This window comes from Kogia breviceps, chromosome 16, assembly GCF_026419965.1.
Source record: "Kogia breviceps isolate mKogBre1 chromosome 16, mKogBre1 haplotype 1, whole genome shotgun sequence".
Classification (NCBI taxonomy): Eukaryota; Metazoa; Chordata; class Mammalia; order Artiodactyla; family Physeteridae; genus Kogia; species Kogia breviceps.
In genome coordinates, this window is record NC_081325.1 from 77,442,661 (window position 1) to 77,458,706 (window position 16,046).

At 55.4% G+C, this 16,046-nt stretch overlaps 1 protein-coding gene across 11 annotated transcripts in view; it reads left to right on the forward strand.

Moving 5' to 3' along the window:
- Positions 1-16,046, forward strand: part of ARHGEF7 (Rho guanine nucleotide exchange factor 7) — a 125,565-nt gene that overhangs the window by 98,101 nt on the left and 11,418 nt on the right. For 7 of the 11 annotated variants that reach the window (XM_059041922.2, XM_067016867.1, XM_067016870.1 and 4 more), the window contains 9 exons: positions 1,032-1,170; positions 1,897-1,956; positions 2,660-2,806; positions 3,785-3,871; positions 6,236-6,314; positions 6,499-6,638; positions 7,935-8,159; positions 10,193-10,286; positions 12,433-12,522. In XM_059041922.2, coding sequence (XP_058897905.1) covers positions 1,032-1,170; positions 1,897-1,956; positions 2,660-2,806; positions 3,785-3,871; positions 6,236-6,314; positions 6,499-6,638; positions 7,935-8,159; positions 10,193-10,286; positions 12,433-12,522 — 1,061 coding nt within the window. Of the gene's footprint in view, positions 1-1,031; positions 1,171-1,896; positions 1,957-2,659; positions 2,807-3,784; positions 3,872-6,235; positions 6,315-6,498; positions 6,639-7,934; positions 8,160-10,192; positions 10,287-12,432; positions 12,523-15,410; positions 15,588-16,046 lie in introns of all 11 variants that reach the window. The other 4 variants (XR_010837298.1, XM_059041914.2, XM_067016868.1 and 1 more) reach the window with 1 other exon arrangement.

Consider the following 16,046-nt stretch of genomic DNA (forward strand, 5'->3'; position numbering starts at 1 on the left):
TCTTCAGGACCCCGAGGTTGTCCTGCTCTGCCAGTGGGTGGGCGCCACCTCTTCTCACAGCCTGCAGTCCAGGTGCCCTCCGTCCCCGGTCCCTGGAGGGACACGTCTCGGCAGCAATGAGGGGCACAGACTGGCTGCCTTATCCCACGGACCCTTTACAAACGTCAGCTGTCCCTCCGTGCAGAGACAGAAGCGCAGAGTTTCAGTCACAGACGTGAGCCACAAACGTGTGGGTGACAGAGCTTGACCCACAGCTGTGCCCCTGACCTTCCCGGAGCCCCCAGGGCGGCACAGGGCGCGCTGCGGGGCAGCTCAGGAGGGCGTTGCCCCTGGGGCGTTAGGTGGAAGGTGGTGAGGGTGCGGGCGGCAGAGCAGGAGCACGGTGCTGAAGACGAGCTTTGAGAGCTGATCTAGTTTCTGAGCGTGTACTCGGTGTCCTCGCCTACAAACGCGGAAAACTCTCTTCGCACGCATGGGGAGGGGGAGGGTTCAACGAAACGATGATGCGAAAATGCTTTTGAAAGTTTAAAGCCCGAGTACGTGTGAGTTACTTTGTCACGCTGCGTCGGGCAGCCGCCCTCAGGGACTAAAGCCCCTGGAGGGTCAGCGCCGTGATTCAGCGCGCGCTGTGGTCGGGACGCACCTCCTGACGCGTGTTGCCGTCTTGAAGTTCCAGGTACCGGGGCCCTGTTCTTGCCCTCAGAAGGCCACTCACGTTCACACTCTTCCCCAGGAAACGGCCTGGCTGAGGTGGCCTTTTGTGGTGGGGTTGCTGGGAAACCGCAGGTGCTCTGTGTCAGGCACACGAGGTTTTGCTCAGACCGGGGGCGAGAACGTGAACCGCGTGGCGGTCTCCCCTCCGGTGTCTGGAGGCACCCAGCACGTGCTGGGCTGGGGCAGCGGCAGCCCCTGAACCGCCAGGGACACCGCGGGGTACTCTGTCGTCCTGGCGGGACTGGGGCAGGAGCGCGGCCCTTCTGAGCTCTAACGGTGGCCTCTTCTCCTCTCCCCGCGTGGCTGCGCGTGGTCAGTGAAGAGCTGGGCGAGTTCATGGAGGTGAAGGGCGCCAGCAGCCCGGGCATTCTCGTGCTGACCACCGGCCTCAGCAAGCCGTTCATGCGCCTGGACAAGTACCCTGCGCTGCTCAAGGAGCTGGAGAGACACATGGAGGTACCGCCCGCCCCGCCTGCCTGCCCGCCAGCCCGCCAGCCAGCCACGCCCGGGAGAGGGAGGGCTCCCGGGCCAGAGCCTGCAGAGGGGGTTTAACCAACGGCCCGTCGCTCGGGGTTTTCGGAGTGGTGGTGTTAAATGTGAACTCGCTTTCCCTGCTCCCAGCCCCGTAGAGAAGCGCCTGCTCCTTCAGCCCTCTCCCACCCGCCGCTGCTGACGGGCGATGGTCCAGTCGCTAGGAAACACACGCTAATAGCGTCGAGGGGTCGTATCTGGGACGCGCACTTACAGTGTTGTTAAGTGCGTAAGTTACAGAGGAGCAGTAGTCAAAGGATCAGCTACTGATAACGTATTCATCCTGTGCTCAGATACCAGGCTGTGGGCCTGGCAGAAACTGGGTTCGGGTTACCGGCTCGGTGAGGCCGTAGGGAGCCGTTTCCCAAAGGGCAGGCCATCCAGTCCGCTCCGCAGCTGTTGCCCTCTGTCCCCTGCTGGCAGAGGCTGTAAGGGGTGGGCGCACCCGTGTGCCGGCCTCCCCCCAGGGCAGAGTCCCGGTCACCACTCCACGGTCCCCGCAAGGACTAAGAAATGGCACCTTAATGCTGCGAAGCATAGGACACGTTACAGGTTGGAAAGTATAGGGAGGGTCCGAGCCGGTCTACAGAGCGCCTTTCTAAGAAAAAACTTTCATTATGAAAGCTAATAGTGTGCTGCTTTTATTCAAAGGATTATCATCCAGATAGACAAGACATTCAAAAATCCATGACTGCCTTCAAAAACCTTTCAGTAAGTGATTAAGCATATTAAGTTGTTTTTTTTCCCCCATCAGACATTATTATGGCAAACGAATGCAGAAAATTACTTGTGAAGTATAATTTGGGTTTACTCTGATGAAATAAAAATAAATATATAGTAGTTATGCCGTGGCTGCTGAACTCTCAGGCTTTACTGGACTGTGGACACCAGGAAAATGAAGTGATAATTGTTTAAATTTTTAAAAAGCACCACATAATGCTATAGCTACGTACAGTGATTCAGAACATGTTTTTAACTTCATCCCACAGTGTCTGTAGTGACTGAGTGTGAAATGGAATGCTGGTGGTTTTTTTTTAATCTGTTGTCATGCTGTCTTACTGACTTGAGTTTCTGGAATATGTGTCTTATTTACGGCACAAGTGGAACTCACTCTTTTTTCCCCTCTTCTTAGTCTTCTCTGTTGCATGCACTAGTAAAAGCAGAAAATATTTTTCTTGCCCAGTCCACGTTTTTTCTTCTAAATGTGGCAGGAATGGCTATATTTTTTGAAAACAGTGTTTCTCGTTCTAGAGCTGTTGCGTGTTTTGTCTCTCTTGACTTGATTCCACACTTGTGAAGTAAGCAAATTGTTCACTAGGTGATGTGTCTTAAGAAGGAAGATACAACGCGATGGGGCTGAAACCTGTGGCTCCAGGAGTCCTGTTTCTTCTAACGGCGTCTCTGTGATTCTCAGGCGCAGTGTCAGGAAGTGCGGAAGAGGAAGGAGCTGGAGCTGCAGATCCTGACGGAGGCCATCCGGAGCTGGGAGGGGGATGACATTAAGACCCTGGGCAGCGTCGTGTACATGTCCCAGGTCCTGATTCAGTGCGCCGGCAGCGAGGTACCGCAGTGCGCGGGCGCCCTTCCCAGCACGGCTTCCCAGGGGCCCCAGCGCGTCGCCGGTTCGGGAGGCGCCTGCCTGGGACACGGCTTCCCAGCGTTCCTTCACTTTTGTGGGTGGTGTGTCGATGGCGGCGCGTGGAAGTGCTGCCTGCGTTTCTCTTTCTGTGTCTCCTTTTAGTTCCTTGGGCATGTTTGTCCTTCGCTTGTGGTCTTTGTGGGGCTTTTCTTACCTACTGAAGCAAATGAGTTTTAATACATAAACAGTGCTTTTAGTTCTTTCATGTAGATTGGGTAAAGTTTATGGGGTGGATGGAAACATTGAGTTGACGTGTTGGATTTCAGGTTAGTGCCAGGGCCTACCAGTGGGCTAAATCCATCTCCGCGTTTTATCCCACCCTTCTTCAGCCTGGAGGGCCCACCTGGTCACCCACTGCCCCTTAAAGCCTACAGGTTCTTTTCCTCCATTTTCTCTCAACCACAGAAAGAAGATTTTACTAAGTAAGAGTTAATGGCAGAGCTAAACACCTTAATCAGATTTTATAAACAGGTGTTACGTGGGCTACTTGTGAGTCTAAGAATTTATCATAATTTTGTTTCCATTTAATTTAGCTCATGAAATTTGGTAGAGAGGGCTTCCCTGGTGGCGCAGTGGTTGAGAGTCCGCCGGCCGATGCAGGGGACGCGGGTTCGTGCCCCGGTCCGGGAGGATCCCACGTGCCGCGGAGCGGCTGGGCCCGTGAGCCGTGGCCGCTGAGCCTGCGCGTCCAGAGCCTGCGCTCTGCAACGGGAGAGGCCACGACAGCGAGAGGCCCTTGTACCGCCCCCCGCCCCCCCCGAAAAATAAATAAAAAATTGGTAGAGAGAAATATCTAAACAGGAAGTATGATATAATATTTCATAAGGCCTACTATAAATATTCTCACAACTGTAAAATAATGTGTTTTTAAAACAGTTATTTGCATTTGCTCTTTTACAGGAAAAGAATGAACGATATCTTCTGCTCTTCCCAAATATTTTGCTAATGTTGTCTGCCAGTCCTAGGATGAGTGGTTTTATATACCAGGTAAAACACATTTTAAATTTATATTTAATTGTTTCTTGTGGATCTGAGAATCATTTCCAGGCTTGTTTTGAGTTTTGTGTTCAATACTACATGCATCTGTTTGTGGGCTGCGTGTAGTGTTGTATGTATAGTGTTACATTCAGATACGTACACACAAGTCCTGTGTGTGCGTTTCGATGTGGCCGTGCAAATTAGGAGACTTGTGTTAATCCAAAGCAAAAAAAGAAGGAGACTAAAATCTGTGGAGCTGCCCCCCAGGACACAGACGGCTGAGGGGTGGTGCCAGCCCATCGCCGCCGAGTCGTGTCCCGCTTCTTTCCTTGTGGCTGGTACACGGGGGGCGCAGCAGCGGGCTAGCTGGAGGGGGACCCGCGGCCGAGGTGGGTCGTGGGCACACGTCGGGTGGCGTACGTGGGAGTGGATGATCGTTTAGCCTTTCTGTCGTTGATCAGTTCTCTGATTTTCTTTGCGAGAATATGAGAGCTGATTTAAGAAGAACACGCAAGGGGAAATGTTTTCTTTTTTGTGCGCTGATTTCAAATGTGGTATCAAGTGCTTTATGCTTTTTCTGTCTGTCTAGTAGGAGCTTCTAGCAAGGTTTACTGCCTTCTCTCTGTGTAGTTACAGAAGCTTCTGCCTTTCCCATCAATTTTTCAAGGCCTGGCTAGGCACCAGATGCTGTCTCAACAGAAGTCGTCCTTTGTTTTCTCTGAGCTGCGTTTCTGCATACGTAGCACATTGTTTGTTTTGTCCCCGACGAGAGCTCTAGCGGGTCCTGAGTCCAGAGTGTCCACGGCTTGTCTGTACCCGCACAGAAGGCTCTGCCACCCAAAGCGGAGTGTCATCCCACACTCCAAAAGGAGCACTTCAAAACTGAGAAAGCAGCTGTGCACGGGCAAGCCTAGAAAAGTAACACCTCTTAATCTGTAAGCCCGCCGCTGACCGGCGTCTGACTGACAGGACGCGCCTGCTCGGGCTCCCGCAGGCTGGCGGCTCCGGCCTTACACGACCTTTTGGCGCTTTTCCTTCGTGCTCCCGAGCGCCGCGCGTTACACCCTAGCGGCTGAGCCGGGCCCTGCTTTGACCTGCGGGAGCTGAGGTTGCCGTCTGGGGCAGGCTTAGGCCCCTAGGATGTTGGCATTGACATGCCACCAGCAGAGCACTGTTCTCCCGCCCCGTGCACGGCTTCCTGGGGGGTTTCTCTGCAAGTGCTGTGACCCGCGGTCCACGTACCGTCAGTATCCATTTCTGGCTTTGAGGGATGTTAAAAAGCACTAGGTCCAGCAACAGCGAGCACGTCCTGTCCTCCGGGGTTGCTGCTGCGCTGGATGTAGCCCTGCAGCTTTGTTTCCTGTAGAGTTCTCAGAGCTGTTGGTCGCCCCTGGCCTTAGGACTCTTGGAAGGGCGTCTGCAGCGTCTGCACCTAACCACGGCTGTGCCAGCGCTACCTGCTGTCCCGCCTGCTGCGCCCTGGTGGCCCGTGGACTGGACGATGGCTGCCTCGGGAGGGGGGGCTGGGGAGACCGCCTCCTGCCCTGTGGGGTGCTCGGCCTCCGCCCTGGCCTCCGCCCCGGGGGTGTCGGGAGCCCTGTGGGCTGTGGCGTTGCCGGCGCCCCCTGCGGGGCAGGACTTGCGCTGCCACCCCACTGAGAGCCCTGCTCGGCGCCAGTCCCCAGGGAGAGACTTCCCCCGAGGGCTGGCCTGGCCACCGCGTCCCGTGGCGTGTGTGTTACTTGTGCCCGTCCCTTCCGGCCCATTTCTGGCCTCTCTCCGTGGACGTTCCCGCTCCCCTCCCCTCCCCGAGCCCCGTGTTGTCAGAGCGGATGGGCCGGCTGCCGTTTTCTGCACCTTGGGCAGCGCTCAGCACAGCTCTTGACTTCCTGTCTGGTGACGACCACGCACAGCCACCGTGCAGTGTTCCTCTCGCTCCCGTTTCCTTCTTACTCTGCTTTCAGACGTGGAGCGTCCTCTGCATCTCTCTGAGGCAAATCTGTGCTTCCTGTGCATAAAGAACATCATCTAAAATAGCCACTGTAGACACTAGTTTTTTTTTATCATGACGTGTAATGTTTCTGTGTCCTGCTGTTTATGTTTAGAGTAACCCATCGGATGAAATTTGTTTTTTTTCTGGTTTGCTGCCCTGTACCTTTTTGCTGGCTCATCTCTTGATTATAGTATTACGATTTCTTGTTTGAGATAGAGGTTCGTATCATACATGCGTTTGGTACAAAGAAAAGGGCAATTTTGCTTTACAGAGACAGTTCCTCTGCCATTTCTAAAATCATTTAATATTTACTTTATTAATGGAATCTTCTTTACTAGAAAAGCACTAACTGTTTTTTTTTTTGGGGGGGTCTTTTTTAGGGAAAGCTACCAACGACAGGAATGACAATCACAAAGCTTGAGGACAGTGAAAATCATAGAAATGCGTTTGAAATATCAGGTGAGAGGCACAGACTCTGTGGACGCCCTGTGTCCGGGCGACAAGGCAGCCGGCGCCGTGTGCGGGCCCCTGCCGACCCCGCCGGGGGACTGGCACGGCAGCGCCGCTGGCCCTGCTCGGGGGTGCGCGTGCGCGTGTGTGTGCCCCGCCCGCTCCCCGTCCCAACTGTGCTCCTCTCTTGCAGGCAGCATGATTGAGCGCATCGTAGTGTCCTGCAGCAGCCCGCAGGACCTCCACGAGTGGGTGGACCGTCTGCAGAAGCAGACCAGGGTCACCTCTGCGGGAAACCCCACCGTGAAGCCCCACTCCGTGCCGTCGCACACCGTAAGGGGCCCCGTCCCGCTCCCGCCTCCAGGCTCTGGGCTCAGCCTTGGCTTCAGTTGCCAGCAAGTGACCAAGTGCTTCAGGGCACAGTCAGCCTCGGGGTCGGGGTCAGGAAAGCAGGACACGTGCCTTGTGTTTCTCTGCAAGCACTTGCTCATTGCCAGTGGATGGTGAATCGCTACACACACACACACACACACACACACACACACACACACACACACACAGTCGCTACACACGCACACACACATCGCTACACACACACATCGCTGCGCACACACACAGGGCAGGTGTGTGGTCACTGCAGAGAGTCCACCACTTGTGTCCTTGGACACCCAGTCTCAGCTGGAGCCTGGCCTTCCCTTTAAGCCTGTTTTTCAGATACTGTTCGGTTCTTTCGAATGATGATCTCACTCAGGTTTCCAGCTTACAGAACCACTCAGCTCTTTCCCCTGTTAAGCATACTGTATTGTTTTCGGCTAATTTGAGGTCATTAGCTAATTTTGAATGTTATTTATTTTATTTCACATTTTCTTATTTAACTGTCAGTGTGATGGAATACTTTTGGGTTTTCTAGGAATATAAACACCATTAATAAGGTCCTTCTGAGAAATTATATTTATATAACTTTGTTTTGATTAAAGCTGATTTTTCTGAGAAAATGTTTTATCCCAGGGATTGGCAAAACTTTTCTATAAAAAGACAGACAGTAAACATTTGGGGGGTTTTAGGCAATATGGTCTCTGTTATAATTATATTTTGCTTTTGTAATACAAAAGCAGCTGCCGACAGGAATAGGCCTGACTGTGTCCCAGGAGCATCTTTTTTTTTTTTTAAACGGAAACAGGGATCAGGCCCTAGTTTTGCCCGCGCCTGAATCACCAGGCGGCGAGTGATACAGCTGGGGCGGCAATCGTCACCCTCCCCATAGTCACGTTCCCAGTGCAGGGGATGCCCATTGTGCCATGCTATTCTGGTATCTGTACTAAATGCAATGCCTTTTTGCAAACATGACTCCATGGCAGTTACAGGTGGTGGGTGGAATTCCCGCGTCTGGACCCCCAGCGCCCTGCTGCTTCCTGACCCCGGCTCAGCCGCGGCCTGGAGCAGCACGCGGGACGGCGGCTCCCCACCCCACCCGAGTGGCCCAGACGCTGAGCGCCTGGAGAGTCGAGGGCGGTGCTCACAAGCTAGGCTGTCCCAGTGGGGGCGTCTTGGCGGGCTGGGTGTGTCTGCTCAAGGCTCTCCCGACAGTGAACGGTGTCTCTGCTCTCTCCCGCCCTGTTCCCCGGGCAGCTCCCCTCCCACTCCATCACCCCGTCCAGCAAGCATGCGGACAGCAAGCCCGTGCCGCTGACGCCCGCCTACCACACGCTGCCTCACCCCTCCCACCACGGCACTCCACACACCACCATCAACTGGGGGCCCTTGGAGCCTCCGAAGACCCCCAAGCCCTGGAGCCTGAGCTGCCTGCGCCCCGCACCCCCTCTCCGGCCCTCAGCTGCTCTCTGCTACAAGGAGGTGAGTCCCGACTTGACGGCTGGGCGTGTTACTTCGGCCGTTCCCTGCTTCAGTCCAGCGAATTCAGAAATGTGGACCATCTCGTGTTTCTGTCTGTGACGTAAAGCAGATCAGCTTCTTCAGAACTGTGAAGGGTCCGCCTTTGTTCTCTTGTTACACTCCTTCCTGTGATCCTGGGGGCCCTGGGGAGACCCTCATGGTGGGGCCCTCTCTGTGCCCGCCACGGAGGAGCTGTTTCTGTGCCCACGTGGCCTCCGTTCCCTTTGCCCGGAGGCCACGGAGCTGGGAGGCTTCGCGTGGGCCTCCCGGACTCTCGCTGAAAGAACTTCGAACTGGGTTGTGAGGGGTCTCGCTGTGTGCGTGCCACTCTACCACACCTGGTGACCCTTTTCCGGCTTGAGCTCTTGCCCGGGAACCCTGCGTCTGGTCACCTATGTAAGGCGGAGGGAACGTTTACGGGTGAGGGGGGGGTGAAGGCAGCACTCCTCGTGGCGTGGTCACGGCGCACCCGCTCTCCTCCACTCGGACAGTGTTTGCACGTGTCCGCTGTTCCCTCCCTGCCCTGATGAGAAAGGGGAGGGACTCGAGGAGTAGGGTCCGGGAACACCTGCTCTTGAGGAAGCTGGTGATTGTGTGAAATGATGTGAGTGGGGTTTGGTTGCCGTAGGCGTGGCCGTGAGCGTGGCCATGAGCGTGGCGGGTGTGGCGTGAGCCTTGGCGTGTCCACGAGGCCACGCTTGCAGAGGCCCTGGAGCAGACACCCCCTCCGTGCCTGCTGGCAGCCCTAGGTGTTTTAAGATCTGTAGAAGAGTACAATGTCAGCTATAGGTAATCCTTTATGTCTCTGTTACCGGGTCTTGGTTTCTGTGACGTGTGCCCTGCGCGGCCGTCCCCGTGCCTGGGTTGGAGCGTTCTTCGCCCCGGCAGCTCCCGCAAGAGTGCTGATGTCTGCGCTGCAGGCGTGTGGGCAAGCCCTGGTGATCTCATTGCTGGGGAGGGAGAGTGGGACGGAGAAGGGAGAGGAAGGTGTGTGTGTGGGGTGTGGCCGTGAGCACGCCCAGTGTGCCGAGCACGCAGACCGCCCTCTGGAAAGTGGCCACAGACGAAGGGCCAGACAGAGCACTGCTGAGTGGGCAGTGTGCCCGCTTCACCCCCGTTCCCCAGGACTCAGGGAAGCCACAGGACACATGCTGGACTCACTTCTTCAGGGACTGATTTCTGCTGCATTTGCAGGAGCTTTTAAATGTTCATTTTCGCGGGGAAGAGTTTGAAGAGATACCTTTAAACCTCAGGCTCTGTTCTCTCTGCTTTTCGGTCTGATCCGTCCCGTGGCACGAGTCACGTTCTGAGCCTTGGATTCTCATCGTAAGGTTCACCAGTGCTTTATATATTTTACGTGATGCAGAAGCTAGCCTTTTCTGACCTGAAAATTCAGTGTACGCTTGACAGTCAAAACCTCGCCCACCGCGTTGTGCTTGGGCCGCTCTGTCTCCCACCTTCCCCTTCGCGGGGGAGGGGGAGACCCTGAGGCGGTGAACGTAGCTCTGGGTGGTGGGAACGCTCTGTCTTCTGCACGCCTCTGCCCTCGAGCCCGCGGGCTGCACGTAGACCCTTTTCTTCTCCCTTGAGGCTGCAGACGCTTTCCTAAAGGAGTTGTGTTGACTTGCCTTTCTTTTAACGGTAGCCTTAGTCCCCCCTCTGTTGCTGGCTGGCCGCAGCAGGGGCCGCCCCAGAACTGGCAGCGCGCAGCTCCCTGTGCGGGCCTCGGCCAGCTGGCCTTTCTGAGCCGGGCGTGGCTGCTGCCCGGTGCCGCCGGGTCCAGGTGACGCGAGGGTTCCTATCGGAGTCTGCGCCCCGTTGACTGTCGATGACGCTCGGCAGCTGGCAAAGAACGGTCAGAGGTCGAGGGGAGCAGGGGGCGCCCGCGGTGCCGGGGCGTTGAGTGCTTCACTCCTTCCCGGTGGCCCTCGTCGCGGACCGGTGGACGTTCCTGCCTTTGGGGTTTGTCAGCCTTTCCCCCTTCACGTCCCTAGGATCTCAGCAAGAGTCCCAAGACCATGAAAAAGCTGCTCCCCAAGCGCAAGCCCGAGCGGAAGCCTTCGGACGAGGAGTTCGCGCTAAGGAAAAGTGAGTGCCTGCGAGGACGCGGGGCTCTCGGCGGGCGGCCGCCGGGCTTTCCAGGGCCGCACGCGGAAGCCAGGGCCCAGCCGAGGGTCCCCGCTAAAGGACGTAGCTGGAGCGGGGGAGCGACAGGCCCTGCGGGCAGGGGAGGTGCGGGTCCGCGGGACCCACCCGGCCTCCCATCGGTGGGCCTCCCCTGGGTGGGCCTCCACTGGGTGGGCCTCCCCTGGGTGGGCCTCTGTGCGGGTCTCGGCCGTGGGACCAACCCAACCCTGTGCTCGGAGGGCTCCCGTGCTCCGTGGGGACTCCTGAGGTGCCGTGGGCGGCGTGGACAGCAGCTGGAGCCCCTCGGCCTCCCGCGCGGATACGTGGCGAGAGCGAGACCCTGCGCGGCAGGCGGGAGGGGCCCTGCGGGGCCGCCTCTGCAGCTCCCCCGCCCCGCGGGGCTCTGTGACTTTCCGGACCTTTGCTCCTTTAGCCCACGCCCGTGTGCGGGCCTTTGGGGATTCACTTCCCGAAGAAGGCTTTTAGACGGGAGCTGAGTAGCCGGTGTCACCCCGAGGCGGCGGCGGCCGCAAGTGCGCCGCCCCCCGTCCTTGGCGAGGGCCACGGTGACCCCGGGGAAGTGGGCGCAGGGCCGGCCTGGAGGCGGCTCCCGGGTGAGCTCCCTCGGCCCGGGCCACCTGACACCCCCTGCCACAGCCCCGCTCGTCCTGCTGCCCCGCGGTCACTTGGTCACTGCCTCGGGTGGCGAGCGCGCCTGCGGGACAGCTGACGCAGCGGGGGAGGCCGAGCGCCCCCGTGCGGAGGGTCCACCTGTGCGGAGGGTCCGGCCGGGGGTGGACACCAGCTCCGCACGCGCAGCTCCGACCCGGGCCTGCTGGACCTTCGCCCCGGCGCCTGCCGAGCGCCTTCTTGTGCGCGCGGGCGCCGCGCTTTGCGTGCCGCGAGCGAGCCGACCGGTGTCCCGGTGTCCGAAGATGGCGGTGCGCCTGCGTCAGCGGGACAGGCAGCATCACCCGTGCGGTCGCCCTCCTGTCGGCAGAGGGGGGTGGCCTGGCCTGCCTGGGGGCGCTCCCTCCCAGCGTGTCCTGGAGCGAGACTAGCTAAACGTCGTTCTCACGGAACCCTGTTACACGACCGGTCCCGGTTAGCGAGATTTAAGTCGGCTTTTCAGCCGCTCCTCAGCTTTCTGTGCTGCCAGTGGCTCTTCGGAGCGAGTGTGCGGCCTGCCTTGTGTGGGTCTCTACCGTAGACGGTGTGGAGGCTTTTTGAACTATAAATAGTTCAGTCTTCCATTCTTCCCACATTTTTTTGTTAGAGTAGTTGAGCCTTTTAAAATATATTCTAAGCAATATCTTAGAAGATGCAGAAAAATCTAGAAGAAGAGAAAGCAGAGTTGCACCGCGCGATGGTACGAATTATGCTGGGTGCGAGGGTCTCGCCCGCCTGCTACCAGGACCTTTAGGTGCTCTTGCTCTGCTGGCTGCACCCTCCACGCAGAGGAAGCCGGGTCTGGAGCCGTTTACGGGAGATCTCTTGAGCTTCCTGGATTAACTCTCTAGTAGGAACTTGTGGATCAGAGGGGACGCTCGCTTTAAAGCCTTTGATAAGTAGGGTCCAGCGGCCTTGCCAGGGGGCCACACCTGTCTTCACTCCCCTCTGCCAGGTGAGGATGGAGGGAACTTGTCCTTTCCGATATCCGCATCCACCCTGCGAATTCTCAGGCATTCTGATTTTTGTCAGGCTGACGTGAAAACATGATATTTAGTTTTAATTTTCACTTCTTGGTGAGAGGGAACATTTTTTCTTTCTGACTGTTCTCTTGTGAATTGTTTGTTCCTATTTCTTGCCTTCTTTCATTTTCAGGATGGGGGATACTATCTTTCTTGTGGGTTAGTAAGACAACTTATATGTATATTTAGGATATTAGCCCTTTGCCAGATATGTTGCAGATAAAAAAATACTTAGGAAAAAATAAAACCCCTCTGAATATAACTGTCCTGTGAAGGTCAGAGAGCGTTTATCTGGCGAGAAAACAAAAGGCGGGATCGTTAGTTGCCACCATCGTTGGTTGAGTTGAAGGTTTGTGTTTGTCCGGTTAACTGTACTTGTCCCTTCTGGGTGGTGACGGGTCGTGTGTCCCTTGCAGGCACGGCTGCGCTGGAGGAGGACGCCCAGATTCTGAAGGTCATCGAGGCTTACTGCACCAGCGCCAAGACGCGGCAGACGCTCAACTCAAGTAAGTGTCGTAGAGTCCCGCTGGGACTCTGGTGGTTTGTTTTGCTTTTTAAAATCGCGACCTGAAGGACACAGCTGCGGGCCCTGGGCAGGCTCGTGGGCATGGTCCCCGGTGAGGGCGCTTCCGGGGCCTCGCCCGGCGTCCCTCAGTCAAGGGAAGGGATCTGAGCTGTCAGTAAAACAACTGGTTTCTAGAGAACGTTCCGCTGGGAAACCTGGAAGTGTAGGGCACTGCCAGAGTTTATAAAGCTCTCTCGGGTTGGAAGACAGCAGGGGACTTGCTCAGCTCAGTTGTTTAAGCTGTTTAAACTACGGGTGTGGTAGTGGAATTTGGTGGGGGGGGGTTGCTTCTTAGAATTGTTGTCAAAAATATAAGCCTAGAGTAAGAGTTCCTTTAGCCCCCCCCCCTTTTAGAAAATGATTTGCCCTTAAAATTTTTTTGAAGTGAGTTTATCAGGTAGATTTCAGTACCACTGAGTTTACCTGCGTCTTATGCATAATGTCTGATGTGAAAAAAAATCTTAATCTGTTGTGTGAACACTAAAAAGAGGGGCTCTGTGTTGTTTGTTTTGAAACTTGCCCAGCATTTGAGAGTGGAGTGCAGGGTGGTTGCCGCAGATGTAGTCGCCACGTGGTTTGTCCAGGAGAAAAGGGGCTGAGCGTCCCTCCCCCTCCCTCCCTTCCTTTCGAACTGGATGGCACGCATTGCTTCTGGCATGAAGTAATGGCTCCTGTTGGATTTTGTGTCTTCGGCGCCCTCTCCGCCTTGACTTTTGGCGAAGCGCTCCGCTCACTGCGTTGGCGCCACCTGCAGCACATGGTGGTTCGACTCAGCGTCACGCCTGGTGTAAACCAGTGAGAGGGGGAGAAAGAGAGGAGGTGGACAGAGGGGTCTCCAGCCGCTTGGGCTTTTGTTAAAGCTGACTCTACAGCTATGAGGACAGGGCCGACGGGGTTATAGCCCCGGCCAGACCTGCAGAGGATCTAGAGACTTCCTCATGGCTGGCATTGTACGCGTCCCACCTATGATGTTAGTTAGGACTTTCGGTCCGCCCTCCGTCTGCTGAGGACGCCTGTTTGTAGTGACTAGTCAGCAGAGCAGGAGAGGAACGGAGGGCCCGGCGGGTGACCGAGCAGTAATTTGTCATGTACGACATTACAGTTTCCTACATTTGAAAAGAGGTTGTATCTTTAGGTAATAGGCTATACGTGGCCATTGTTTTTTGGGTTTTGAATTTGAGATTTTTTAAAAAATTATTCATCTCCACTTCAACTATTTGAAATAAAATTTTAACTGGGCCATCTCAGGTGAATGGACCAGGTGATGTGAGTTTTGTGTGAGCTTTTGTGTGAGCTGCATTGCCTCATCCAGGAGACAGGGCCCTGCTCTGCTGTGGCCCTGGTGTGTGCAGGTCTCATCACGTTGCCTGTGTTGTGTGTTTCCACTTCTGCTACGCAAGAAAAGCACTGGACAGTACAGTGGGTTTTGTTTTTAACGGGTATCATGGGCTGACCGCGCTGGGGCCTCAGAGGTCTTAAGTCACAGATGACCTTAAACTGAACGTCCTCAGGAACAGGTAGGCTGGGGAAATGGATCCTTTATGCTGGACAGGTAGTGTCCCTAAGAATCTAGAGATGGGGTCAGGTGCATCTGACCCCAGAGCAGCTCTGTCCGTATTAAAATGCGTAGGAAAAACAGGTGGGACGATATATCTCACCTGAAGCTCAGTTCTGTTCAGTATCTGTTTGGATGCCAGGAAGCCTTCATCACCCAGACACCTTTCGTATTGATTTCCTCCCCAAGGACCGTAGGGATGTAGTAGAAGGAAACCCACTTCCTCCTCTCGTGTTGGTTTGGGAATGGGTTTAACTTTGCCCAGAGCAGGAACAGGACGGGGCCCGTGGCTGCTGTGCCGAGCCATCCCCAGCTCCCATCAAGCGTGTGTGTCCTGCGGCCCCTCCGCGGGCCTGTTCCAGCCTGCACGTCCCACTCGCGGCCGCCTGGCCAGCGTCACTGCTCACATCGCCAGCCACTCGTGGGCTCACTCCCCGTCCCCCATTTTGTGGCCACTTCCTTCCGCCGTGCTGCTTTTGACACGGGCATTCCCTGTGCGCGCCTCCCTTCAAGGCAGCAGGAGGCTCTGCGTCCGGGTGGATGGCGTTTGAGCAGACGTGTCTCCCCGCCATGTCCGGCCCCCTGGCGGAGTGGGGGGAGCGCCCGGGGGGGGGCAGGAAAGGGGAGCGAGGGGGAGGGGCCTGTGTGACCCTGCCCTCCGTCTGAAGTTTTCTCGGTCACTACAGTGTGACAAGGTAAGTTTCGACCCCCATTGCCATGATGGCTTCTGGTGATTTAGAGTCTGGCCAAGAGGTAGCTGAAGAAGTCCACCAGAAATCCTTGGAACGGGTTTTGCATTCAGTACATCCGCATTAAACACATAAACGGTTCCTTTCACAAGTGTCCCAGATGAGACTGTTTGTTAATCGAATGTGTAGCAGAATTGGTTACTTGTCAGATGTCTTTAGAATTTTCTTGTGAACATGGGCTTAATTTGCAAACGATTTCCTAAGTGGGGGCTTAATAGCAGTAGCTTTAAAAAGGAACAGTTTGGAAACAGACTCGTGACCTAGGCTTGTTTAAATAATAGTTGGTCTAGTTTTATTCTAAGGGTTGTGCTAATTAATAAGTTGGTAAATAAAACCCAGCCATAAATAAGGAGAAATGAACATTGTTGCCGTTTTTTAACAGTATTTTCTCTTTCCCTTCTCTTCCCATCACCTTTTGCTTTTGTTTCCATGTTTTTGGTTGTGGCTCTTCCCGCCGTCCTCCTACTCACCCACCTCTGCCTGTCCCCCCACCCCTGTCGTCCCCCCACCCCCGCCCCGTCTTAGCATGGCAAGGCACTGACCTGATGCATAATCACGTCTTGGCTGATGACGACCAGTCAAGTCTAGACTCCCTGGGTCGTCGCAGCAGCCTTTCTCGTTTGGAGCCTTCAGACCTCTCGGAAGACTCTGACTATGACAGTATATGGACAGCCCATAGTTACAGGATGGGTTCTACATCTCGTAAGAGCTGTTGCTCATATATCTCTCACCAGAACTAATGCACTTCTGAGCTTGTCTTAACAATGCTTGTTGTACCGCAGCCTGCTTTTCTTAGATGTTTTCTTGCTGTTTCTTGTCTCTTTTATGTGATATTTTAACAACCTTGGAGAGCGTTTCTGGTATTTCCCGTTGTACTTTGTGGCGGTTTAATTGCTATTTGGAGTGTCCACTCAAGTTAACTGACTGTTGACGGAGACGGCGCCCACACGGCCTGCACCCGAGGGTCCTTTCTCAGCGGGCAGTGGTGGCTTTATGTCTCCAAATGGTTTGGTTTTCTCTCAGTGTAGCAACTGTCTCATTTCTTTTTAGATACAGCCGTACGAACACTTTTGTATTTTATACTGAAACCACACAGGTGTGTGATCTAAGTGCCAGCGACACGGAGGAGACTCTGGCCTTCCGTACAGGGGTGTAATTTTG